The 27580-nt window shown below is 43.4% G+C and overlaps 2 protein-coding genes across 8 annotated transcripts; one reads left to right on the top strand and one right to left on the bottom strand.

Annotated features, from left to right (window-relative positions):
- Window positions 1–1421: 1421 nt before the first annotated feature.
- KBTBD3 (kelch repeat and BTB domain containing 3) lies at window positions 1422–9938 on the bottom strand. 6 transcript variants are annotated; one of them, XM_088668345.1, is made up of 4 exons: window positions 9839–9902; window positions 6600–6730; window positions 4895–5142; window positions 1422–3094 (listed from the first exon to the last, which is right to left on the bottom strand). In XM_088668345.1, exons 3-4 carry the CDS (start codon window positions 5116–5118, stop codon window positions 1489–1491), a joined length of 1830 nt encoding a protein of 609 aa, XP_088524471.1. In that variant the 5' UTR covers window positions 5119–5142; window positions 6600–6730; window positions 9839–9902; the 3' UTR covers window positions 1422–1488. The 6 variants fall into 6 exon arrangements, with proteins under 6 accessions (XP_088524471.1, XP_088524470.1, XP_060129836.2 ...); XM_088668344.1 differs by lacking the exon at window positions 6600–6730 and having other exon boundaries at window positions 9839–9938; XM_060273853.2 differs by lacking the exons at window positions 6600–6730; window positions 9839–9902 and adding an exon at window positions 6990–9835.
- Window positions 9939–10531: 593 nt separating this feature from the next.
- On the top strand, window positions 10532–27172 carry AASDHPPT (aminoadipate-semialdehyde dehydrogenase-phosphopantetheinyl transferase). Of its 2 annotated transcripts, XM_060273852.2 has the most exons (6): window positions 10532–11724; window positions 13798–14023; window positions 21201–21322; window positions 21644–21805; window positions 24276–24353; window positions 26676–27172. In XM_060273852.2, exons 1-6 carry the CDS (start codon window positions 11542–11544, stop codon window positions 26832–26834), a joined length of 930 nt encoding a protein of 309 aa, XP_060129835.2. In that variant the 5' UTR covers window positions 10532–11541; the 3' UTR covers window positions 26835–27172. The 2 variants fall into 2 exon arrangements, with proteins under 2 accessions (XP_060129835.2, XP_034971630.3); XM_035115739.3 differs by lacking the exon at window positions 24276–24353.
- Window positions 27173–27580: the final 408 nt, after the last annotated feature.

Raw genomic sequence — 27580 nt, 5'->3', positions numbered from 1 at the left:
GAATTAGACAGGCTATCACTGGCTGCCACTCACAGTGCTTGTGGGATGAGTGTTGTTGTGTTCATTTGCTTCTCATAGGCATCTGACTATGAGAACAAGATACTGGATTAAATGGGTCTTTGGTCTGATCTAGCTGGCCCTTATGTTCTTAAATGTTAGACTGAAAGCTCTTGTGAGCAGGGAGCAGTACTCTTCTACTATGTAAAGGATTGTGAACATGGATGGTACATTATATGTTACTAATTCTTCAGGCTGTGCATATACCACCTAAAAGGCAACATGTACAATTACACTGATCTATTATAACCCCTCTATGATTTTACATCAGGCTGACTTGAGATATAAGCTGATGCAATAAGCATAAGAAAAACATTCCTATATTGTTATGGACAAAGGAAATAAAAAACTTTGCTGTACACTTGCTACCACAAGCATAAGCATTAAGGTATGGTACTTTCTTTGGCTGTGTCTGTTATCTATGGCTATCATAAAGAGAAAAGCACAGCCAGCAGCACTGAAATGGCAAACCAACTTAGGACCTATTAGTAACATCAACAAGCTACACCACTTGAGGTATTGAATACTCAACTGAATCCACAAACTACTACTATCTTTACACAAGCCATTTTAGTCTATCAGTGAGTACAGTTCTTAGCCTACTCAAAAGTAAGTCCTATGAGTTCAATGAACATGCTCCCAGGTGAACAGAGTATTGCAGCCCAAGCTAATAAAAGTTGTTTGTGAAAATTATTATGTGCAATGTTCCTATCAAAATAGTTGACATTTTATTTAATATCTAATAAGAGAAAAATGCTAAATTAAGCTTTAAAAAAATCCAGAATTCAGTAACTTACAGCAAGCCTACACATTTTTACTCAGAAGCCCATCCCATTGAGTTCAATAGTTAAGCTAACATCCAGATATCAACTAAATTCAGCCTATTTTACTTTACTACATATTATGGAAAACTTCAGCTTTTGGCTCCATTTTTTTCTACTGGCAAAACTATGATTGTCAAAAGTAGTAGCAAAATATCGATCCTGGTTACTCTTACTTTGGCCCTAAAAGTGCATTAATCTGAAAACTTGGGCCAGGATGTAAACTGCTACTTAGGCTCAATGCAATTTTTGACATTTTTTTCTTTGACCAGTTGACCCCAAATCATACCATAAATTGTTTTTCAACATTTTGTAGTGTTGACTGGGGGAAAGGGGAAAAAAATCCTCACTTCATCTACATTACTCTTGGGTTCACAATGCTTCTGATTCTAGTTGTGGTCAATCCTTTGGCTGGGGGATTGCTACCGAAATTTAAAAAGAGGTGTTTGAATATATTCAAACATTCAATCAAGCCCTGCTCCTTATTAAAATAAAAAGTGGCTGCAAACCATGTTAGCAGCTTGGGCCTCTAATATATGGGGGTTTTTGTCAAATGAAAAGCAAACAAAACTGTAAAACCTGCGCAGTTTCTTATAACTGATATATTGAACTACACTGCTATTGCAAACAACCATGGGTCCCTATATTTATTAAACTTAATCACCTGACAATAGAACTCAGTTAGGGCTCTTGGCATGGGTGAAACCTCCTCCCATTCAGACCTACTGCTATGATAGACTTGTACTTCGTCAGTGATTTCATCAGGAGCATAATCCCCACCGAGGATGTAAATTTTATCTTCTATCCCAACTGCTCCTGCATTAAAACCAGCACATTCAAAAGACCCTTCCCCTTTCCAGACATATGTCTCTGGGCAAAAACTATAAACCTTGTAGGTGGAAAGGTCACAGATGTACAATGTGCAGTTCACTGGAACGGCTTTGATTAAGGTGGCGTGAAAGAACTGCCCAAATTCTGCTACCAGCTCAGACCACTGATCAGTTGCGGCATCATATTTAAAGAAACAATCAAGAGATGGGTTAAAGGCATCAGTAATTTCTACTTCAGAACCAAGCACATAAATTATATTCTGACATGCACTTGCTTCTGGATAGTAGATGCCTCTTGGTAAGGGACTCACAGATTTCCACTCCCCAGAGAGAGGACTGTATGCCTCCACATCCAAAAGACTTTTGATATCCTTAGATGCCCTTGTCTTCCCCCCTATTACAAACAGTTGGTTTAGGGTCACAACAGACGCATGCATTGTCCTTGGCTTCCTCATGGCTGATACCGATGAGAAGCTGTTCTTCACCGGACAATAACACCAAGTTTGGTCGGTAGCATCATGATACGTTTCGGCAATATGAAGTCTAATTGTCCGGAAACAGTTCCCTACACACCCGCCAGTTATAAAGAGCTTTTCACCATAACTAGATAAACTTGATCCTGGCAGATCTGTTATGTGTGTGTGCATCAGTTCTTTCCATTGATCGGTTTTAATATTGTAACAAAATGTATGTCGATGTACTCCGTCTTCCTCAGTTTTGTGAACAAGTATGTACTGTTCTGTTGTTGAAGGGCGAGCATCTGGAAACAAACCGCTAAAAGTCTGCACACTTTTAATTGCCTCATTGATTATTACTAAGCAACCAGTGCTTTCAAGTAGTTGTCCTTCAGAGTGCAATACTTCCTGCAGCTTCTCCTCGGATAACTGATGTAACCGTATTTTTTTCATCAAGTGGGGAAGATGCTTCTGTCTTGTTTCTAAGTTATGTTTCGTCCACCAAAAGGCAGCTTTCAACACAGATTCCTCATCTGGGACATTGAGCTCATCTGCTTCTATACATTTTAGCAGTATCTCGAAATTCATTTCCAGAAAATCATTTGACTGGAGCAGCAAGGAAAAATGGTGCTGGGCATATTCGAGGGTATGGTCAAACAACTGAGTGGACCCATAACTTTCGGAAATGGATAATAGCTGCAAACAGTTGACAAGATCAATGTTCTTAATTAGAAAGTCACTGCAAGCTTTTGAAAGAGCGGAAACTTGAAGAAAGGATGAAAGCTGAAATAACATTTCTACGTTATCGTTTGTTATCTCAGTTCTTCCAGTGTAGGCATAATCAAGAAATGCCTTCACTGCCTTGGGTGATAAATTACTAATAGTAACACTCCCATCATCTCTTTCTTTCATGTTAACTTCAAACATGGCCCTGCAGTTAAAATACAGAAGATGAACAACACAATAAATCATCACTGATATCTGTTCCATCTGAATATAATGTAGAACCAAAACCACACAGCTTAAGGTGAAGGGAACTATTTTCAATAAACATCTTTTGGACATTTTAGGTAAATTATTTGTGGAGTGAATAAATGCAAAACTAATGCAGTAAAAAACACATTTAAGAAGAAGCAGGGTTTTTCTATGAGGTTTTCATTACTTTTAAATAGTTCGGCATGATAAATTCAGGCATCATTCCACTCAAGGTATGATGAGTGTATATCTTAAAACACAAATTATATCAGTTCATAAAATAGGATCCAAACTACTCTTAAAGGCTTACCTAAGGCAAGTCCACTAGAATGTTTGGATTTGTTTTTTTTTCCTTTTAATACCTACATCCACTCTCAGATTCAGATTGCTTAGAATCTTTAAATTCTTAAAAGCTCAGAGTGAGTAAAAGAGCATGATGTATTGCCACAAGATTTCTGTTTCTGTACATCCAATTAGCCAATGTGGAGCCCACCTGATGCTGTTGGGCTATAACTTCCATCACCCTTGACCAAGAAGCCAATGAGAGTTGCAGTTCCAACAACATAAGGTGGGCACAAACCAAGGTTCAATGGAAATGCAGCTCACCCTCCTGGAAGATAAGGGATAGCCATGTTAACAGTGTTCTTGTTTACATAGATACGTTGTAATTTATATAATATCCAAAGTCTGGAATGTATTACAGATGTATCTAGACCCGCTTTTGTTTCTGCTTCAATATCTTCTACCTGTTTTCTGTCATTGTTCCGTTTTATGCTTGATTTTGTATTTTAATAAAATTAAAATGATTTGTATGTCTTCAATACTAGCATAATAGAGCCAGTGTGGTGTAGTGGTTAAGAGCTGTAGACTCATAATCTGGGGAACCGGGTTCGCGTCCCCGCTCCTCCACATGCAGCTGCTGGGTGACCTTGGGCTAGTCACACTTGTCTGAAGTCTCTCAGCCCCACCCACCTCACAGGGTGTCTGTTGTGGGGGAGGAAGGCTCTTCTTCAATACTAGACATTGTCAAACAGAGGATATGAGCCAAGCAATTTGATTTGAAATGCTATACTGTGTTGCATCATAGAGTATCCAAACAACAACAAAATTACTCATTGAGAAACAGTTTTTAAATATTCCTATAGATAAAAAAACTTTATTATCGATTAATGTAATCAGTACATCCAGCAAAGGCGGTTTTCATACAGAAGTGGTATCTGTAGGTGCGTGCCCTTCTGCATTGTGTTGAATTGGCTGCATATAGCTTTTAAGGCAGATGGTGATGCATGTCTCCACCTGAAACCTACATATGAAGTTGTACACAGTGAATGGGTTGAAGTCATGCTATCTAACAAATAATTTTAAAATGATTTCATAGCCATTTCATAGCTGACTGGATCTACTAATCTACTTTTGAAGGTCAACATAGGATGAGAATTACTTCTATGTTTTGAATAGGGGGATTGTGAACAGAATGAATGAACTACATCACATATGTAACAGTGATTTACAGGGGGGGGGAGTATTTGATCCCCTGCTAAATTTGCCCGTTTGCCCTCTGACAAAGAAATGAGCAGTCCATAATTTTAATGGTAGGTTTATTGTAGCTGTGAGAGACAGAGGGCAAACAGGCAAATTTAGCAGGGGATCAAATACTCCCCCCCAACTGTGTGTGTGTGTGTGTCCATGTTTATAGCCACATATATCCATATCTATATATCTATGCACACAAGAACTACATCATAAATAGGCTTACCTGAAAAAGTCACTACATGCTGCCAATACGCAACGGTGACATGGGATCACTTCATCTTTCACAAGTATTTTGAAGTCAAAAAAGTTGTTTTGTTCTCTGAAGCTTTGCAGTACATTTAAGATTTGTTGGCCATGACCTTCAGCCACTAAGGAGCTGGCTTTCTGCTCACGAGATGAAAGTCCATTGCAAGTTGGGGTGCTAATGAAATCATATTGGTTGTCCATGGTTTCTGCACTCTATTCTTATTGCTGAAGGAGATAATATAAAAGTTAGACACACACAACAAAATTACTGACCAAAGATTACTTCATAGGTATGGTATGCCAATGTGTTATGATCCATGAAATCTCTATCCATATTGGGAAAGGTGTATATTTTAAATAATAAAAATAGCTAGAAATGCTAGCCAAATAATACATCACAGGTCGGAATCTCATTGGTAACTTGCCCTTTAAAGCAAAAACAGCCTCCCAACTCCTCTATGGGATACCCCTATGGATATCCAACTACAATAATAAAGTTGAGGGTGTCTAGGCATCTTTCCTACGGCAAATTCTGGGAGTTCCAAAATGTGTTCCTTATCTGGCTATATGCGCAGAGCTGGGCCAGCACCTCCTAGAAACAAGGGGCTGGATTATTACCATCAAATACTGGCTGAAAATTCACTTTAATACAGAGTCAGAAAGCTTACTAACCTTTTTATTAAAAGACAAACATAATTTTACCTGGTTTTCTGACATCATTCTTAAACTTAGGCAAATAGGCTTTACAGTGGATTTCCTTTTGCCACTTGAGGAATCACACATTTTTGCACTTATTAAGCAGAGGCTGCTAGATAATGACTTTCAAAAACTCTACCCTTCCCAGCCCTCCGTATGCTCCCCTGCCTATCTGGGGTTGCAACCCCATCATGGGTTATTTATGCTGGCCCGCTTGAATGCCTTTCCGTCCTCAGTGCTATCTGAAAGGCTCAGAGACATCTCTTACCAGAATAGACTCTGCACCTGTGGCCAGAATGTACCTGACTCTTTGGACCACATAATTTTGGATTGCCCTCTTTTTAACATCTTCCGTGATGATCCTTCAATGTCATCTCTGTGGCTTGGGGCCCCCGCCAATAAACAACATGGGGTGCAGTCTCTACTGAGAGATGACTCTCCTGTTCTCACTAGAGTTATGGTACAATTTTTGACCAGGATCTTTGAAGTTAAATCTGGGGTAGTTTGGCCTGTATAATAGTGATTGCCGAGGATTCCCTCTTTATTGTATGTTTCAGAATTATAACACATATGGACGGTCTATATGGTTTTATTGTCTTATATCTGTCAATAAAGGTGTTGAATTGAATTGAATTAAACTTGCCTCCAGGTACACTTTCAAAGCAAGTGATGAAGAAATCCATGCACAAAATGATGCTTGTATGCTGGTTTGCAGTGAATATATTTCACTGTAACCACCATGAGTTCCTAAGGCTTAAATATTTTAAATGACTTTGTTACCAAAAAAGTAAAAATAATCTGTGGGATAAACCATAACTATTATTGCATTGCTTTATGTGTTTTCTTGTGGGAGAACAAGGTCCCACTATCAGAATGTTCTTTATCAGAAACCTCAGTTATCCTAAACCAAAGAATTATACCCAAACCTTGCTATACAAACAACTGATTCATATATCCGAACAGCTAGAATTTGCCCACTTTCTTACTTGTTTGTGTTTTGCTGGTCAATGGTAGCCATTTTGGGCAGAAACCATGGGGGTAAGGAGAGAGATCGGACAAATCAGTTTTTCCTTTCTTTGGCTTTTGCTGATTGGCTGCAGCAGTTTCAGGCAAAAAGCTTGGAGGGAGAAAGCCTGGATTAGAAATGTCCCCATAGGAAGTTATGGAAATTCTGCAAACTCGTTACTCTGAGTAAAGGTTGAATACCACCCTAACAAATGTATTATGATACAAGCCTTCATGGAATATACAGTATGATCACATCTTACACGGGGTTGCATTCTGGGGATAGCATGTAAAGTTGAAATACCATATAGACAACACAACCCTTTAAAAACCAGTTTAATGGCCCATAAATAGCACACTGCAGCATTTACCTGTGCACAATGACCGTGTTGCTTAGTCTTCCTCATCCTCTTCAGGGCTTGAGGTTGCTCTAGGAGATGATGGGCCTGGCCTGGGCGACAGATTGCGAGTTGCAGGCAAAGTGGCTGGCTCTGTTTCAGCTTCAGAAGTTGATTGTGTCGGCTCACTTGCTACCGCTGCGTTTTTTGTGAGAAACATGGTGCTTGGCAACTGTCGCTGTTGTCTCTTGAGCTGTTCAAACATTTCTCGATACGGTTTCAGACTGTCTGTAATACCCTGTGTGATTTTGAGGCTTCGTTCCATAGAGGGATCAAACTCAGCGATCAAATCATTCAGGTGTTTTGCTGCTTGGAAGACTTGAGCAAACTTATGCAGATTCCAACTTGCTGGCTCATCCTGTTCATCCTCCTCCTCTTCATCTTCTGTACATGAACTTAGCAGTTCCTCCAACTCTTCATTAGTCAATGCTCCTCCATGGCCATCAATTAACTCTTCAACTTCTTCCTCAATGAGGTCAACAAAGCCATCACCACCCACTTGCCTGGCCATCTGGACAATATGTTCCACTTCATTGTCAATGGTTGGAAAACCCTTAAAATTATTCACACATTCTTTCCACAACTTGCGCCAGCATGCATTCACCGATTCGGGCTTGATTGCATCTACTGCTTGCTTAATGGAAGTGATGCAACTGGCCATGTTAAAGGACTTCCAGCACTCAATGACATCAAGGTTGGGATCAGTATCCATAGCGTTACGTATCCATGAGAAGGTGAACCTTGTGTAAGTTGCTTTGAAGCACCGAATCACACCTTGGTCGAGAGGTTGGATTATGGAGGCCGTATTGGGCGGGAGAAAGACAACTTCAACATCGTTATGTGCAAAGCAGAGTGCCTTGGGGTGACCAGGAGCATCGGCCACAATCAGCAACACTTTAAAGTCTAATTGTTTCTCTTCAAGGTACCGCTTAACTTCCGGAACAAAGCAATTGTGGAACCAATCTAGAAAGGTTGCTGCAGTCACCCAAGACTTTTTATTGGGTTGCCAAAACACAGGCAGGAGATTTTTGTTCTTGCCTTTCAGGGCACGGGGGATTGCAGACCTGTACAGCAAACCTGGCTTTATTAAATGCCCAGCTGCACTGCCACAGAGCAACACAGTCACACGGTCGTTAGATGCTTTGAAGCCAGGGGCTTGTTTTTCTGATTTGGAGATGTACGTCCGGCCAGGCATTTTTTTCCAGAACAGCCCCGTCTCAACAGCATTAAAAACTTGCTCAGGAAGGTATCCCTTTTCGTCTAACAGTTCCTTTAACTGTTTGGGGTAGGCTTTTGCTGCCTCTTTGTCGGCAGATGCAGACGCTTCACCAGTTGTGGGCACATTTTCCATCTTGAAGCGGTTCCTAAAACTGATAAGCCAACTGTGGCTGGCTTTGAATTCCTTCACAGGCTGCCCATCCTCGGCAGAAGGTTTGAAGAGTGCATAGAGGCTGAGAGCCTTTTGCCGTAACGTCACGCCATCAGTAGGCACACATTTGCGGTTCATGTCTTCAAGCCACAAGTTTAATGCCTTCTCAGTCTTCGCTAAAGCCTTGTCGTGCACCTGGCTTGTCACCTGAGCAGTTATTGGAGCACTTGCTGCCACAATGTCACAGATTTTTCTCTCTCGAACCTTGATGGCATGGATATTAGATTCACTGTGGCTATATTTGCGTGCCACACTAGAGACTGACATGCCATCTCTCAAGCAGTCCAGCACAGCTACTTTTTCTTGCCGTGTTGGGACCAATCGTTGTTTCTTGTGTTGCACGCCAGCAGAGGGCCCTGGCTTGCGTTTGGGGGCCATGTTTTCTTAATCACCAAGGCTACTACTCTCACTCTCCAACTGCACCTTCACACGTTCTCCAACGCTGTTCGCACTGACTCCACCTCAGCACCCTTTCCCAAGCTGTACAATGATGGGTGGGATTGCTGGTGAGGGTTTTTTCCCCTCAGATGCCCACCTCCCTCCTCCCTTCCCCCAGCCACGCACATAAATTTGGAAATCACATATGTTAAATGTGCATAAGCCGCAATCATACTGCAACTCACTTCATCAGACACATAAAGTACTGTCCTCATTTACAGATGCATGTCTATGTACCAGATCGGTGGTGGGTGGGTGTGATTGTAGAAGTTGAGGAGAACATGCAGAAAGTCACTTAGGCCAAAAGGAAGTGCAGCAAATTAATTAACAGCGGTAGTGCACAGAGCATGCTTGACAACATGAACACCTTGGCATCGGTAAGCTACTTAGAAGCAAAGGAAGCTGCAGGCCGCTGGTGCGTCTAGCTTGCTAGAACGAGCAACAGCTCTCCAGGGTTTCAGCCAGAGGACATTTCAAGCCCTACCTGGAGATGCTGGACACTGAACCTACGACCTTCCGAATGCAAAGCAGAAAATCTATCACTGAGCTACTGTACAGCCTTTCCTCTTCCACATATACAGGGGGGGGTCCACTATCATTGAAACTCTCTGCTGCTTTTCCTGCAAAAGGCCAACAAAACTACCCTTCATCATCGCCTTACTGTCTATAGAAGCCCCGCCTTCGCAGCTGGGAGGAACGCCTGGGAACTAAGGGCCCACGCTACGTAACAGCTTCAGTGGCTGTTCCGCGCATGTCCCACGCGCAGGCTCATCACCAGAGACAGAAATCTAAAACACGGCCCGTTCTGTATTGCTTTCCTTTTACCTCAGACAACCCAGTTCAAGCTGCCAGGCTGGAGAGTTTAACACCCCTCGTTGGGGACGCGTCTCCTATAACCCAGCAGAGGCCTTCAATTCCATGGCTTCCCCCTCTGTGCGCGCCGCTAATCACCCACCTGCATCCAGCGCAGCCACTGCGAGAGCATCCGCGACACCCGACATCTGCAAAATCCGACGCTGTCCTCCCATTGGCTCTTCTTGCTGCCCATCGATCGCGTCCTGTGTTGTGAGTGGTGGAAGTCCGTGTCACTAAAAAAAAAGCGCAAAAGCCCGCCTCCTCGTAGCAGCTGTTGCCGCCGACGTTGTCAAGAGCGGGGACCGCCCTCCGCTCCCAAGAGCTGCGAGCTCGATGAAAATAGAGAGACGCTTCAGGTTATCAATTGAAAGCGAGCGTGGCGGGGTGGGGTGGGGGAAAGCAATGTAAATATATAGAACATGGCTCTATAGCAGGCATCCCCAAACTGCGGCCCTCCAGATGTTTTCGCCTACAACTCCCATCATCCCTAGCTAACAGGACCAGTGGTCGGGGAAGATGGGAAATGTAGTCCAAAACATCTGGAGGGCCGAAGTTTGGGGGGTGCCTGCTCTATAGGTATGTGGAGGTGGAGATGGAGATTCTCCCCCAACCTTCGCCCCGTATTATGCATTGCTGTTGTCCCGCATGTGGCTGCTGTAAAGCAGAAATCAGAATGAGCACCGCGCGCAAACTTCTTTTCTTTTTTCTCTTGTTAATACCTCTATGTACTCTCCGGAGGGAGATGGTGATTGGTCTGCCCTGTTTTGCATTTGGCTCCCGATTGGCTGCTGCGTTTCCTCTCCCTCTCTAACCTCCGCGAGTCCCTCCCTCCCTCCTCCTCTTTTTCGAACCTTCATCAAAGGGAGCGACCAGAGGATAGAGTGAGCCACGCGCGCTGCGGAGCTTGCACTTTATTGCCCCATTTCCCCTCGAGTTTTGCTGCTGGAGTTCTGCAGCGCGGAGTGCTTCGCCTGCCTACTCGGAAGCAAGCCCTGCTGAGTCCAGCGGGGCTTCCTGCAGCCTTGGAGTCCCCTGGCTTAAAAAGTTCTTGGTGCAATCCTAAACCACGCCTATACTCTGAAGTAAGCCCCGTTGAATTCAGTGAGGCTTACTCCCAGGTAAGTGGGGTTAAGAATTGCAGCCATAGGCAGAGCATCTCTACGCTCAGCACTTCGGATGTTCGAGTGAGTCCAGCCAGCCCCGTTCACTCCTGGAAGCAGCAGTGCTATTTCTCCCCAGGAGAGCAACGCGTTTTCCCCTCTCCTTAAAAAAATACTGCCTCGATTGCTAGCAAAAGAAGGGAAACAATTTGTCTATTCGTGTACATTGTCAGCTGCGATCTCTGTAAGTAATGAATGCCAAGAGGAGCGGGTTTTGAAAACTACAAGGGGTCCACTTGAAATCCAGTCCTTGAGAGAAGACCTTTGGGGTGCATTTGCATTCAAATCCTTTATTCCTAAACACACCTAATTGGAAGTAAGCACCACTAAATTGAATGAGGCTTACAGAATTGCAGTCTGGGCAGAGGAGGCATTTGTTTACGCTGGAGAAAAGACAGAGCATCATTCTATTTATATGATTCTGATCCTGTTCCTTCCTTCACTGACCTCACATGGAGAGGGGTTTAATCCATTTTGCATTCACAACAACCCTGCGAGAGACTGAAAGATGGTTATTCACGCAACGTCCTAACTTGAGTAGGGATTTGAACCCAGAACTAACTGGCCCAAGCGTGCTGTCAGCCTCCCATTTCTCTCCCCTCTCTGCCACGTGTGTAGCCCTCAGGCCGACATTTTAAAACATATGTTCCGATGTGCTGTGGCTTCCTTGGAGCATCTTGCTATGGAGAGAGTACGTTGGGCCTTTTCCTATGGCACCTGGGTCCCTTGCCGTGAAGATTGGTTGCTGTCCATGCGCCTCATACAGCCTGAAGAGAGAGAGCGCATTGAAGAGTTTGTCTTCCGTCGCGATGCCAAGGCTGCAGTGGTATATATATACTTATACTCTTATTTTAAGATATCCTTTGCTGAGATAAAATATCTCTCATCTCCTAGTTGTTATTTTAGAATAAAGGTGGTGCTTCTAGACCGAGACTTTTGCAAGCGAGAGATTCATTGAACCAATAGAGTCTGTATCCTCCATCCAGGCAAGCAAGAGCAAATATCAGAGTCCAAGGACACATTCCAGCCTGGCAAAAATACTCAAGGAGGGTACGAAGCAAGCCCAGTGAGGGCTTTGGCCTGGGGAAAGGGGTGTGGCCTGGAGAGCATTCTGAGGGCCACATCCAGCCCTTAAACTTAAGTTTCTCTAGCCCTGTCCCAGTGGCCATCCCCCACTTGGCTATATCAAAAGGATGCAGAAGAGACTAACCATCTCTTTCCATCATCATTTTTATTTTTATTTTTAAAATAAATTTGATGGTTGATTTATCTTGATTTATCTATAACCCACTGACCAAACAGTCAGACAAACCCTCCCACAAAGGTATATTAAAATCAAGAGGAAATAGAAATACATTAAAAACACCCCGCCTACTTCTAAAAGGCCTGGTTATAAAGGAAAGTTTTTGCCTAAAGATATATAAAGATGGCGCCAGGTGAGCCTCATCTTGGCTGGGACCAGCTGTCATTTAGCTCCTCTCCTCCCAGAACTGCCCCTACAGTGGTAATTTCTCCTGTTCGTTTTATAACTTTACTATGTAACGGAATAAAAGAGTTGAAAGGAGGAGGAGACGTAGAGGCCAGGCTCTTCGGTGGCATCCATGCATGCTCTGTAACATCTAGTTCCAGCCAACATTTTAAAATAAATGAAATGTAAATCGGTTTGAGTCACTGCAGAACTGTGTGGTATGATCCATTTTAATCAGCTCTGTAGGCAGATGCGAAAATGGGATTTCTGTTTGCTACTTACATTTATCTCCTGTGCTATAGGTGGTGCTGATGCTCAACGGGTAATATATGAGTGCAATCTTTCTAATACTTTTTTTAAAATCATAAAAATAGCCCTGGGAGGGGTGTGTGGAGTGCAAACCCTCTGCTAAATCATAGAGAGCAATGCCTGTGAGTTCCTCATTAAATGCATCATTTGCAAATGTAATAAAAGTGAACCGTTTCCTGACAAACCAAGGACCAGCCATTTGTTTCTCCTGTTCATGTGTATAGACAGTAAGTTCCATCATTGCTACTGTTCTATTTCAGTGTATTAATTAGAGCATCTTCCCCAACCTGGTTCCCTCCAGATAGTTCCATCATTCCCTGTCAGCATGGCTGCGGGAGTTGTAGACCGAAGCATATGGGGGCTGGGTTGGAGGGTATAGGACGGATGAGAGAAACAGGGTTTAAGCCAAGCCTACCTCTCAGGGTTGCTGTGAGTATAAAGTTGGACAGCCCCTGTTTCCATCGTTCTTGCAGGAAGAGTGGAATAATAATTATTGTTATTGTTGTTGTTGTTGTTATTTATTATTTGTACCCCGCCCATCTGGTTGGGTTTCCACAGCCACTCTGGGCAGCTTCCAACAAAGATTTTAAATACATTAACATGTCACACATTAAAAACTTCCCTGAACAGGGCTGCCTTCAGATGTCTTCTAAATGTCAGGTAGTTATTTATCTCTTTCATCTGATGGGAGGGCATTCCACAGGGCGGGTGCCACTACCGAGAAGGCCCTCTGCCTGGTTCCCTGAAACCTCACTTCTTGCAGTGAGGGAATCTCCAGTAGGCCCTCGGCGCTGGACCTCTGTGTCCGGGCAGAACAATGGGGGTGGAGACACTCCTTCAGGTATACTGACCCCTCAAATGTAGATGTGTGTGTGCATTATTATTCTATTCTGTTCTATTCTATATTCTATTATATTATTATATTATAAAGTAGCTGTAATATTTGGGCCAACTTGTGTTTTAATTCTGTTTTTAAAAGCATATAAAGCATAGCGGTGCTCTATAATGAACTGTCAAAACATTTTAAAAGGCGAATGGTATCTTAATATATCCTCCCCCCTTCCCCCCCTTTTACATAGAACAGTTATTTGCTGTGCATTATTTGTTCATTTTGCCTCATAGGCTGGCCGTCTGCTGATAAGAAAATTAATTGCAGAGAAGCTGAAGATTCCCTGGAACGAAATAAAGTTACAAAGGACTTCAAAAGGCAAACCTGTCCTTGCAAATGACTTAAGCGGTGCCCATTCCAGCTTCAGCTTTAATGTGTCCCATCAAGGGAATTATGCTGTTCTTGCCGCCGAGCCTGACTGCCAAGCTGGCATTGACGTTACGAAGACAAGCATGCCAGGTAGTGTACTATAAAAAGGTGTCCTGACAGTTAAGTCCAGTTGCAGATGACACTGGGGTTGCGGCGCTCATCTCGCTTTACAGGCTGAGGGAGCCGGCGTTTGTCTGCAGACAGTATTTCCGGGTCATGTGGCCAGCATGACTAAGCAGCTTCTGGCGAAACCAGAGCAGCGCACGGAAACGCCGTTTACCTTCCCGCCGGAGCGGAACCTATTTATCTGCTTGCACTTTGACGTGCTTTCGAACTGCTAGTTGGGCAGGAGCTCACCCTGTTGCGGGGATGCGACACACTGTAGAGGGATTTTTGAGGTGCCAGAAACTGGCTGAGCTTTCCTTCTGTCACAGACAGTCTCTGACTGCCATTGGCTGAATTGTTTCAATCTTAGGAATGCAGGAAGTAGCCTTATACCAAGCCAGTCCGTTGGTTCATCTAGCTAGCTCAACATTGCCCACAACACTGTGGCAGTTGTTGTCCAAGGTTTCAGGAGGGAATCTTACCCAGCCCTTCCTAGAGGTGCCAAGGAGACCTTCAGCATGTTTCTAATTTTGTTTGACATGTTTTTCTTGAATGTATGCATGTACGTCTTGTTACAGAAGTTGGGTGTCACCCCCAGTTGGTTCCAGGTGGTTTTGTGCTGCTTTGGAGAATTGAAGACGCGGCGGAGATTGTCGTAGCTTTAAGAAATAGGATTTATTCACATATTCACACCTTCAGTCTGTGTGGAGGGAGTCCAGATCTTACAGCAGGCACCCCCAAACTTCGGCCCTCCAGCTGTTTTGGGACTAGAATTCCCATCATCCCTGACCACTGGTCCTGTTAGCTAGGGATGATGGGAGTTGTAGTCCCAAAACAGCTGGAGGGCCGAGTTTGGGGGTGCCTGTCTTACAGCATGGTCATTTCAAGAGGGGCTGGTCCCCCGCAGCCATGGAGTCAAAGGCATCTCTCCCAGCCAGCCTGCAGCCAGCCTGCCCAAGATGGATCCCAGTCTTTGTTCTCCCCCTTCCTCTTTCCAGAACACATCGCTCTAAAAACTCCCTTTTCCTGTCACCTCAAACACACACCCCATCACCATGGCAACCTCTGCCTGCCTAGGCCCTGTATTCCTCTCAGGTGGGCTATCAAAACTTTTTGTCACGTTAATACCTCTAACCTAGGCTTGGAACAGAAACTTAGCTTGTGTTTTTTCCACTTGCCTGCAATTTCCCCTTCAATACTCCAAATATTCAAAATCTTGCCATGTATAGTATCTAGGGTTTAGTCCCACCCCAATCTGTAGCAGTATTTATTTGCGCATTTAAGGTATTTCTACCTCACCTTTGAGCTGAAAAAGCTGGGGTTGTGGCAAATATAAGTACTAAGATGGTCCCTGGCAACAGGCTCATGATCTAAAAAGACATGACCGATGAGGGAAAAGAAATGGGAGCGAAAAGTAATCTCAAGCACCAAGTTCTTAAAGTTCTTATAATGCAGTTGTATGTACCCTGCCTTGGGCTAAGCAATTCATGTAAACAAACTACCAAACTATACCAATATGATTCTTTGGAAAACAAAAGGCTGGGCTGAAACCCCCCTATTCTGTGGAAGGGGGGGAGGTTTCCTTCCAGAAAGGAAAGAGGCTTTATGTTCCAAAACCTTAAGAGTTACAAGGGATTTTTATTTTTATTTTTCTTAAGAGCAGCCACAGGGTGGCACTCTTGATCTGTGGAAAACCTTTCCATCTGCTCCGAAATTCATGTTCCGAAACGTTAAGCATTTGCGGATGAGGCCATCTGCAACATTTCAACCGCCACATTGAAAAGGGGATGCTCGTCATAATATGTGAAAAACCATTTTGGCACCCAAATACACGATAATAACCAATCCGTTTTCTCTTCTATAAGAGCTGTATCTCTGTCAGGGAACGAATAGAGATCTCTAACAGGAACTTCTCAGCACCTTTGCTACACTACAGTTCCCAGGATTCTTTGGGGCAAACCATGATAATCTAACTGGTATAGAGCAGGTATTTTTGTAGTGTAGATTTGTTCTTCAGACCAGGCTGCTTAATTACTTTGTTTTGCCTTTATCTCTTTTTGGTGGGTAGTGGGGTGGAGAAGTATAAGACGTGCTAGTTTTCCGGTGATTCCATACTGTTCTTGATGCCTCCCCAACACTCAATAACAACTTTTATTTGCAAGGTGTTGGGAAGCTCCTGTGGAGACTGATGAAAATCTAGTCGTGCCTTGCCTTGTGCAAAGCCATAAGAAATCGAATCAGGAACCTGAAATTCATTAAAAGTCAACTTTTTGGGTGAAACCGTCTAAAGCAGTATTTCCCAAACTTGGGTCTCCGGTTGTTTATGAACTACAGTTCCCATCATCCATGACCACTGCTCCTGTAAGCTAGGGATTATGGGAGCTGAAGTACAAAAAGAGCTTGAGACCCAAGTTTGGGAAACACCGGTCTAAAGTTAGAGCTGCTTCATAATGTTTAAAAAACAGCAGGTATGGAAGACCACCAGGAAAGATAAGCTTTAGCTGCATTCTAAAAGGCAGGCTAAGATGGTGCAGAGATTGGTTCCTGAATTGTCTGCGGCCATCCCCTTCCAGTGCCACCTTGAGTGCCCCGGTTGCAGATGCAACACTTTATCTCCCCTTCTGCACAACTTTGGATTGCAGTCTAAAGCAGGCATCCCCAAACTTTGGCCCTCCAGATGTTTTGAACTACAATCCCCATCATCCCGGACCACTGGTCCTGTTAACTAGGGATCATGGGAGTTGTAGGCCTAAACATCTGGAGGGCCGCAGTTTGGGGATGCCTGGTCTAAAGGGATGAATGACCAAGGCCAGCTCTGATTATTAGCATCCTAGTCCCTGCCAGATTACTGTAACGTGTTGCCTTTGGAAACCTCAACATCTTCTCTGCGAGGTTAGGTGAGCTGGAGGTCCTGCTGTGCAAGTGGATTTTTGTTGCACAAGCCGGTGGACAGCCCAAATTAAGCGCTATTTGAGTCCTCTAAATTGCAGCGAGAGTTGAGCACGGGGGCTGCTTGCTCCCATTGAGACCGCTGCAACTTAAAAGTAACTTAACATGGAGGAAATAATGTAAATGCCTGCACTGGTGCCATGCAGGGATGTGTTGTTGCTGCTGCTGTGTTTTTTTTTTAAAGGGAGTAGAGCAGAGAAAGAGTTAAACTCAGGCTCAAGCTTCCCCATGGCTGCCGTTGGGAAGATGGGAATGCAGCAGTGAAAATCTATGCCTGTTGAATTTCTGCCTGTTGTGCACTTGGAAATGCTGCAGGACCCTTGTGCAAAGAGAGGGGGGAAATATAAGTGTCATGCCCTATTGCTTCTCAAAACTGCTCATGTAAGAATAATCTGCCTGTAAGAATAATGTGCAGACAGGTTCTGCAGTGATTTATAGAATTCAGTGGTGCCTCGCAAGACGAATTTAATTCATTCTGTGAGTCAATTTGTTTTGCGAAAAATTCATCTTGCGAATCCAATAGGAATGCATTGATTTTTTTTTATTTGCCCATAGGAACGCATTCATTGAATTTCAATGCATTGCTATGGGAAACCGCGATTCGCTAGATGATTTTTTCACAAAACGAATTCGTCTTGCGAGGCAACCTCCGATCGCAAAACCCATTCGTCTAGCGAAAAATTTATCTAGCAGGGCATTCGTCTAGCGAGGTACCACTGTTCATGGCTGCATGCTAAGGACCAATACTTGGAGCGCCCTGGATGATGGTATTTCCTTTTCTAAGCACTTGAGACATAGATACCTTTTTTGGTTTTGTTTTTTGTTTTTTGTTTTTTTTTTAAGATATGCTTCTGAAATGTGGGCCTAGAGCAAACCAGAAACTGCACACCCCTCTCTTGGTGCCTTCAGAATACTCTTCACTTTCCCCCTAACATTTTAGCCGTCATTAACATTAATGTTATCATCCGTCCTCAGGGCTTATCCTACCCCGTCAGCTAACAGTTATCATCTATCCCTTGCCAGGGGAAATCAATTAAAAATAAGTTAAAACTAATTTTACAACTGCTGACGCAAAGCTGGATTGTCTGCTCCCTGAAATGAACACTCTAGAGAGGGAGCGAAGTTCAGATACGATTCATTCAGGAGGAAATTAGACATGAAGATTCTAGCAGCCAATTATTCTCTTCCCAGACAAATCTCAGGCATGAATACTTGAAAGTTAAGTTCTGCTGTTTCACTGGGTCTTGCTCCCAGGTACATGTGCCTAGGATTCCTCCATTTCAGAGATCTAAAGCCTTTATTTAGTGCCCTGGATGGTGATAATATTTGACTTATCTCCCACCCTCAATAAGAAAAAAAGTGTCTGTTGCTTTTCTGTTTGAGGGGAGATAAGAAATTGTTGCTTTCAATTACAAACATAAGGAGTATGAGCTGCACAACAGCTTTTTTAATCTATTCGTAACAGATAAAACATTAATTACGTTTATGTTGCTAATGAGATATTTAGCAGCACAGTTGCTGAAAAGAATTTTTTTTCTGTCACTTCATCCCATTTTATAAATGAGTACCTCATGCCTAGGTTTTCGTGACCCAGAAGTCTGTATCTAACCTGCAGGATAACAGATAAATATGTTTGTTTGTTTGTTTGTTTTAAAAAACTCCAAAGATAAATGTGTTAGCTTTATAGAAGTTTTATTTGAAATTAAAATAAAGTATTTATTATTCCTGGGAAGTTGCCCTCCCTCCCCCCACTCTGTTGCCTCGATAAAAGAATGCAGTTCAGAATTCTGGCACTAGGGGCAGGGCAGAGGGGCAGGCTGTGGTGCTGAGTCTCAGGCCACTCTTTGAGAAATACTGAAATAGCCCCTAATGGACATTCTTTGCTTTGAGGAAGCACTTTTTGTTCTTTTGTTCAAACACTGCTTTCTCTGGAAATAAATATGGCAGAGAAATCTAGTCTTGTTTCTCTGTGAAGTATAATTGTTGAAGTGCACACTGAAAAGGAGAATGATTGTTTGTTTATTGCTGAAAGGGTTCAACATTGGAAAATTCCATTTTAGTATATACTAAGTTTAGAAGACAGCTCTCTCTGAGCTTTAGTTGGATTGGCCATTAACTGTTGCTATTCTCTGCTAGTTTACATGTGAGTGTTTAACCTTAGATCATGTGATTACGGTATTCAATTGCAAATCTCCATTTTGAAGGAAGTTGCCTATTAAGTCTCTCTCTGGACGCCACAGAGAACAAAAGAATGTGATAATGAAGTCTCTCCAGGAGCTGCATAAACTTATACATTATAATTAAGAACCTATGCTTGGATATGCATATGCCTTATGGAATTATCCAGCTGTATCACTGATTGTTTTGGACTTGTTTTTGAAGAAGTTCTAGTTAGTAAAGCTTTGAATAAGTCTGGCCCAACTCATAGCCGCAGACATGCCTTGGACCTGATGTTCACCTCTATGGATGTTGCTGATCTCACACCAATTAAAAGTGAAACTAAGTGCCATGGTCAGATCACTACCTGGTGCAACTGGACTTCTCCGCAACCCTTCCCCTCTGCAGGGAGGTGGGACCAATTCGGATGGTCCGCCTCTGCCACTTAATGGATCCAAATGGTTTCCAGAGAGTGGTAGGGGATGCTTTATCCCATGTTGATGGCCTTTCAGCTGATTCCCTGGTGGCCCGCTGGAATGTGGAGTTAACCAAGGCTATTGACTGTTTGGCTCCGAAGCGCCCTCTTCAGTTGCATGGAGCCCGGACATCCCCGTGGTTTTCCATGGATCTGAGGGCAATGAAACAATCGCTGAGACGGCCAGAGTGCTGATGGCAGATAACTCATTCTGAAGCTGACCGGACACGGGTTAGAGTTCAATGCAAAAACTCCATGAGATATTTCCTATCCTTAACAATCATTAACAATTACTTTTCTCTAATTAAACATGTCAATTTCGCCGTCTCCGCTAAGTTCATTTGTTTTAAAAAGCCGTTCTTCCTTTGTTGCTAATCATGAGCCCTTCCATCTTTGTGCATAGAAAGTCTCACAGCTGTAATCGTATATTGTAAAGAAGTTCCAGAGTCCTTTTCTAACTGTATATCCATAATCCCCAGCAGGAAGAGTTCTGGCTTCAGTTGAAAATTCCATCCTCACTGACCTTGGCTCTCCAGATTAACATGCAATTGACCATATGTGTAATACTCTGAATTGTGCCATTCCTTCAGTATGTTTGATACTATCCTGAATTTGCAACTCCTCACCTAAGACAAGGGTCAGAAACCTGTGACCTTTCAGATGTTATTGGATTACAACAAGGGTCAGCAACCTTTTTCAGCTGTGGTCCACTCCACTGTCCCTCAGACCATGTGGGGGGGGGAAACTATTTTTTGGGGGGTGGGGTGGGGAAATGAATGAATTCCTATGCCCCAAAAATAACCCAGAGTTGCATTTTAAATAAAAGGACACATTCTACTCATGTAAAAACACACTGATTCCCAGACCGTCCGTGGGCCGGATTGAGAAGGCGATTGGGCCGCATCCGGCCCCCAGGCCTTAGGTTGCCTACCCCTGGATTACAACTCCTATCATCCTTGATGGTTGGCTTTGCTGGCTGGGGGGCTGATGGGATTTGAAATCTAGCAGCATTAGGGCAGCCACGGTTGGCTCAATTTGCCCTTTTCTCCTCAACTTCCGTGGAAACACAATGAGCTGCCAGAGAGGGACAGAGCACAGACGGTTCAATTCCCACCGTCTCTATTTATTTATTTTTATCAATGATTTTTATTGGTTTTACATATAATCACATTATGTAACATCATACCCTCTTATTTTATCTCTTTTATCTTATGTCCGATGGTTAACAAAATTAAACTCTACATCTTTACATTTCACTTCGTTTCCAATCCTTGTTATATCATTACCTAAAATATTATATTACTCAGCCTGAATAGGGAGCAATTTCATTTTACAAATCTTCAGATAACCCTACTAACTTTGTTAATTGCTTGCAGTTGTCTTTCAAATATCATATAAATTTGTTCCAGATCCCCGCCATCTCTAGGCAGGGCTGGGGCACGCTCTCTTTCTAAAATCCAGGAGAGATACTGCCACTCTGTGTAGACTGTACTGAGCTAAATGAACCAATGGTCGGGTTCAGAATAATCCCCACAGTCCCCACCCATCTCCCCTCCCAGTCATTTTGTTTTCTAATTGCAGGGAGTGGTTCAATTCCGGACTTCTTTCGAATTATGAAGCGGCAGTTTACAGAGGAAGAATGGAGAGCAATTAAGTCCATGAACAGTGAATGGCTTCAGTTGGATATGTTTCATAGGCACTGGGTAACTGACTATTTTTATTTTTAACCGTTTATCCGTAATCCAGTCAACACAGCTCCTCTTCAAATATTTGAGTGGCTTTGTTTTGAATAACTTTTATTAAATCGTTTATATATTTGCTTTGAAAGCCTACAAAGAAGAATTTGGAGGAGGGTATTGTTTGGCCTGCATTTTGTAAAACAATTGTGTTTAAATGTTTCGAATGTACAAAATGTCATAATATTAATATATAACATAGAACACACAATACAAAGCTTAAATACTTTAACCCTACACGGGTTGACCACCTGCGTTTTGAATTTTTTATTTTTATTTTACTTTTAGGCACTAAAAGAGAGCTTTATAAAAGCCATTGGTGTCGGGATAGGTTTTGACCTTCAGAGGATTGAGTTTAATGTATCCCCACTGCAACTGGAAGTGGGGAAAACGTATAAGGAGACAGTTATGCTATTGGATGGCGAAGAAGAAAAGGAATGGAGTTTTGAGGTGAGGCTCCAACCTGCAAACCTCTCCCTAAAATTATACTATACTAGCTGGCCCTGCCACGCGTTGCTGCGGGTTATTTGTGTGATTTCCCCTACCCTGTGCCAATCCATGATGTATGCCTATGATTCCCCCACTCCTCCCCTCACCCCCGGCTTATCCCTGTGATTCCCCCCTCATCCCTGTGAATCCCCCAACTCTGTCCTGATCCATGATCTATTATGCCCCCTCTTCCCCCCACCCCGGCTTATCCCTGTGATTTCCCCCCTCTCCTCCCCCTAAACCCCCCACTTACCCCAGTGATTTCCCTCCTCTCCTCCGTCCAGCCCCCCCCCAGGTTATCCCTGTGACCCGTTCATTTTGTACATGATCATTTCCCCAATGCACGTGTTCTGTAAAATTTTGCCCTGTCCCAACCCTGACCCCCCCTACCCATGTGTGTTATGTGGGTTTATTCTACCCAAAGGCACGGCCCTGTAAAAGGCCCATATTCAGTTGATTCTATGCTGCGGCCTATTCACCCCCCCCAAAAAAAATCCCCTACTCAGGCAGGCCCCTAAATCCACTCAGCCTAGTCTGCAAAGCTGAGGTGAGATACTGTGGAGAGGGCAGGTTTCATCCCTGTGTCTCCCCCCACCCTGTTCTGACCCATTACCTATCCCTGCCCCCTATTTGGCACCCCCATCCCCCCCAGGCAGGCCCCTACTTCCACTTGGCAATGTTAGGCCTTGTTGCTGCAAAAGGCATGTTTTCAGTTGGTTGCTGTGCAATTTTTTGATGTCATCTGGTGGTGTGGCTTTGCAGGCAGCAGTGGGCGATCTGCCTTTCTGTTGGATGCTGCTGGAGTCTTCAGAGCTTCTGCTGGTGACGTCTAATTTGGGTGCCGCTTTTTTGTGTTTAATCGTTATTTTAGGTATGAAAGTTTTGCTTTTTTGGAATTTTTTTTATGCCAGATCCCTCTGATGGGCATGGAACATTGTGGCCAAATTTGTTACATTACAGTTCAACGGTTACGGAGAAAGGCTGTTACATCCGCGTGTGCAATGCCTACATTTATATATATATAGATATTGTCTTGAAATACCATAAGATGTTGGTGCAGCGCTTAAATTGCCTACCCGCGAGCCCCTGCTTGCTTGGGATCCCGATTTGTGAGGGTGCAGGGTGGGAGAAGAAAAGGAGCTTGCCCAGTCGGTTGCGTGGCCAGTGTTTCTGGGTCGCCTTGAAAATCCATTGGCCCGGGAGGAGACCATCGGTTGTGCCTGATTGATTTTAAGGGCAGAGGGCAGACTCGAGGCAGAACTTTCTCCCTCAGGGAGATTTTTTTGTGTGCATTTTTTTGTGCCACTCTCTTCACCCACCAGAGCCTCTCATTTCCCCCCCGCTTGGTATTTGTGCTGTGTCTCAAGGAGCAATCAAACTACCTTCACGTTTTCCCTGTAATGGCCAAATTTGCCCATGGCTTTCGGGAGTGATTGTGCTGTTGCTTTGTTGAACTCTCATAAAGAAATTTGCTGGTGTTTCCAAAGAAGAAGAGGAAAAACCCGCTTTGTCCGCTAGAAATGCCACACAACCTTATAATGCACCCAGTTGGAGCACCCGTAAAGCTTTTAACGTCTGCAGTCTGGGGGGACCTCATGCCAGTAGTGGCAGTAACTAACATTTAGACTCCTGTGTTTGCTTTTCAAAATGGGAAATGATGTTAATATTAAGTCACCGAGAAATAACCTCTTAACTTCGCTTTAGGGAACTCAGTTTCTGCTTTGATAATGTATGAAATGGGGTAGGGAGGAGGGATGGGACCCTACAAATGGAATCAAGCATAGTAGGTAAAAAAGAGACTACTTCTTTTTTTTACCACCCACAGAGAACAGAATAGAAATGGTCAAAGCACTGGTCTTCAACTGATGAGCTAGGCCCCTACCCCTACGTAGGTCATGTGCTGACAACTAATTTCTCCATTGCTGTTTTCTTTGTTTTCTGTTTCCTTTAAAATAGGGAGAAAGACAATCCAAATAATGGGGTGGGAAGAGAGTTAAAGGGTAACCAAAGGGTAGGCTACTCTGCTATGGTTGTGTAGAAGACAATGCATTAATAGCTGTGACTTTTTCAGCACTGCTTGACAAATTTGCAGCTACCAAAATCCTCAATTCTGTGGACAGAGGGGCCTAGAGGAGTGGATTTTGCCCCTGGACACCTCTTCCTTAATATTACTTGCTGCAGATATGCTCTAGAGCAGATCCACCTTGGCAATATTGCACACGTGGAATAGGAAGTGTTACATAAGAGGGTTGACAGGCCAACAGGTTAATTTACTTAGGCTGTCACTTCACCGGACTTCTTGAAACATGTAGCAACAATGGAAAAATGTAGGCAGTCTGTACTATCTAAACTTTTACTCTCCTACATTTGCTTGGTATTGGTGTTGGTAGTTATTCGGTACACTTCCCCCCCCCTCCCTTTTGCCATCTAGGAAACACGGCTAGATGATTGTCACCATGTTGCAGTTGCTCTGGGGAAACCAGGAGAGTTTGGAAAGAAGCCAGCTGCGGTAAGATGTTCGGGTAATTTTCAATATCAAGCAGAATTGTTAGTAGTCTTGTGATATTGTGTCTTCTGCCTTGAGATGACTCAATGCTAAATAGCTGTTGAATTTTTAAATACACAATAGCACTTTTGACTGGAATACAATTCCAAGCAGCTGTTAATAAATACCTAGAGTAGAAAATACCCTCCACCTGTTTTCAGATCCTAGAATTAAATAGAATACTTGGGATATGTTATTGGAGATCATCTAGCCCAATCTGCTGCCCGGTCCAACCGTTCCTGGACCTGCTCAGCTCTGCCACCAGAAAACTCCATGTTGGGGCTCTCTGCTGGCTGCTGCTAGTAAAGAACTTGTGGGAAACATTTCCGCCGACCTTCATTTTGGTGGGTGGAAGAGGAAGCTTCACAATAATATGAGAGCCTGATGGACCAGGCCAATGGCCTGTCAGGAGTCCATCCCCGGCTTGATCACTCAGTAGGTGTAGTTAATTTAAAAGGATGATTTATTGTCAAAACAACAGATAGCTCCGGAGAGCTTAACACAGCCTCCGCCATAATCAATCAAGAAGACCCTTCTGAAGATGCCTTCCGGTTACAGAAGATATTGAACTTTCTCACTTTGCGCCTCTTGCTTTGTTTCCAGTCTAACATCCCTCCCCTTAGCTGATTCTTAGGAGGGATTGGATCAGCTCCAATCTCTTCCCATTCTGACAAACTACTTCCTTCTCTGTTTGCACCAGTTTTCAACCCTCTCTGTTCCTGGCTGCTTTCTTCAGTTGTCTGCAAACCTTCCCTGAGAGCTGGCTGCAGACCTTCACTGGGAGCTGGCTCATTCATGACGTGGCCCTTCTAGCCCAGCATTCTCCCCAAAGCTCACCAGATCTTACAGTGAAGTGATGCTGGTGTCACTCTACAGAGGTGGCGGAACCCAGCAGGGCTGGGCAGAGGGACACCTCCCAACCAACCCCACTTGCCCCAGCCTGATGTGAAGGGTGTTTGCATTGTGCTGTTAATAGCAAACACATAAAAAACAACAGCAGAAAAGAGAGACTTTAAAATCGATATCCCACAGCTGAATTGCGTAGTTTATAAAAAGCTAGCAATCAAATGCAAAGGTGCTAGGAAAGCTATGGTGTGGTTTGGGATAAATGCAAACTTTGATGAATATTACCATAAAAATATTGTATTAACTTTCAGAAGAAGGTGAGATCCATTGTGGCACGAGTGGGCGTCTGCTTATGTAATGGGGTGCTTCTTTCCTCTTCTAGCTCCGTGTGCCTCCAAAATATGCTCCAGAGGGCTGGGGAACCACCCAAAGCAGATTTTGGGGTTGCATGGGGGACTGGAACAGGGAGGAGAGAAACCAGAAGTCCTATTATGTAAAACAGATTTCTGTTGCACAAGCAAGTGGGCATCACTGGATGTCGGCCAATGTGAAAGTATTAAAGCAGTTAAAAAACCTGGGGGGGGGGTTGCAGCAAAAGCAGAATCAATCAGCAATTATTTCAGATCAAATCAACTTTAATGTATAAATATCTGCTTTTCACAAAATCTATTAAAGGGAGCCATGAATCACAAATGTTTCCATATGCTTTCTCCCTCACACAACTGAATGTTCTCAGTTATTTTGGGCATTTCTTGATGTGATCACACAACAGCATGGATTCCTTTTTCTTCTCTTTCACTGAATCAGCATGCATATGCATTGGTGCATACATTAATTATTATTATCATCATACTATTATTTAAGTAATTAATATAGTCTTTCATCTGAAGAAGAAATGCCAAGGCTGTTCAAAATTGAATAAAAGCCAATAGCAAAATAACAAGAATGAACCCAGTTACAAAAATGAAACTACATTTAAAACATCCATAATTAAAATATATAAAACTAAATCCATTAAAACAGACATAGTAAATGATTGTCTAAACGGGTGTGTCTTCAAGAGCTGGTGGAATGCCAATATTGATGGAGCTTCCCATATTTCAGCATGAAAGATGGAGTGATGGACAGTTGTGTACCGAAAAGCACAGAAAACTGCACGTGGCAGTTTCAGTAGGGAAGAATATGATAATGGACCAAAATGGGGAAAATCTGACCAGATTCCAGAACCTTGGGGCCATGCTCAAATGTGAACATACTGGGTTGCCTTTCAAAATTAGAATTAGATCTATCTTTCTCTGCCTCTCCCGTCTGTAAAATAGGTGTGTGTTTTAATGTTTTAATGTTACAAACAGGGAAAAATAATTACAACCTTGTTCTTCAATCATGGAAATACTGATCTGCATTTCTGTGAATTGAATTTCTCCCTCTTCTTCTTCTCAGGTGCTTTCTTCTGCTGTGACCCAGACTACATTTACAACACTGACTTTTGATGATTTAGTTGCCTCTGCTGTGCCTCTTGCACCTGAAGACCCTGCCTGCTGGGATAGCTTTTGTGCTAAGCAGGAATCGCCAACACGCCAGGGTTCCAATCCAAGATAAGAGAGGCTGCGTTTGCAAGGAGAGAAGCTGAAAGCACTCATAGAGGCCACACACTGTTCCCCTTTCCAGTAGTTAATTTGTACTGGTGGTCGTGGTGGTGGGAATGCTAAAATTGCCTTTTGTGTTCTAAGTTTTGTGTTCTACATTTTTCATTGACCTTTTCCAGGAAGACTGGATTCAGAAGAGGAAAAACTGTTGGATTTTCTGCTCTCTGGCTGAGTTCATATTATTATCAGCTGCTGGATCTTTGTGTTTTGTTCCTGCAAATATAATCGAGAGAGGGAAAGAAAGGAATGATGTTGGCTGACTTTAAAAATATTACATCAATCCTGATTTAATCAAGTACCTTGTGTATTGTTTATCAGGAGGACTTCACATGTATGGCTCTTTATGCAATAACCTGATTAATGCAGTAGCTCCACTACACCACCATTTGAAGACACAAATCATACAAATGGAACAATTATCCATTCAGCAGTACCTAAGAAATCCCTTCGTAGTCATGGTTGAATCCTGACAAGACAGAAGTACTGTTTTGGGGGGACAGGGGGCGGGCGGGTGTGGGGGACTCCCTGGTCCTGAATGGGGTCACTGTGCCCCTGAAGAACCAGGTGTGCAGCCTGGGAGTCATTTTGGACTCACAGCTGTCCATGAAGCCACAGGTTAATTCTGTGTCTATCAGCTCCATCTGGTACGCAGGCTGACACCCTACCTGCCTGCAGACTGTCTCACCAGAGTAGTGCATG

This window comes from Zootoca vivipara, chromosome 4 (genome assembly GCF_965207765.1).
Source record: "Zootoca vivipara chromosome 4, rZooViv2.hap1.1, whole genome shotgun sequence".
Classification (NCBI taxonomy): Eukaryota; Metazoa; Chordata; class Lepidosauria; order Squamata; family Lacertidae; genus Zootoca; species Zootoca vivipara.
Note: the sequence above shows the minus strand (reverse complement) of the source record. Positions and strands in the feature narration are given on the sequence as shown.

Excerpts from the sequence above, each read along its gene's own strand:
- KBTBD3 (XM_088668344.1), bottom strand. The coding sequence starts at position 5,118 with ATGGACAACCAATATGATTTCATTAGCACCCCAACTTGCAATGGACTT. Across the intron at positions 3,095-4,894 it reads GCATGTAGTGACTTTTTCAG|GGCCATGTTTGAAGTTAACA; the intron begins GTAAGCCTATTT and ends TTTTAACTGCAG.
- AASDHPPT (XM_060273852.2), top strand. The coding sequence starts at position 11,542 with ATGTTCCGATGTGCTGTGGCTTCCTTGGAGCATCTTGCTATGGAGAGA. Across the intron at positions 14,024-21,200 it reads TACGAAGACAAGCATGCCAG|GGAGTGGTTCAATTCCGGAC; the intron begins GTAGTGTACTAT and ends TTCTAATTGCAG. Across the intron at positions 24,354-26,675 it reads TTGGAAAGAAGCCAGCTGCG|GTGCTTTCTTCTGCTGTGAC; the intron begins GTAAGATGTTCG and ends TCTTCTTCTCAG.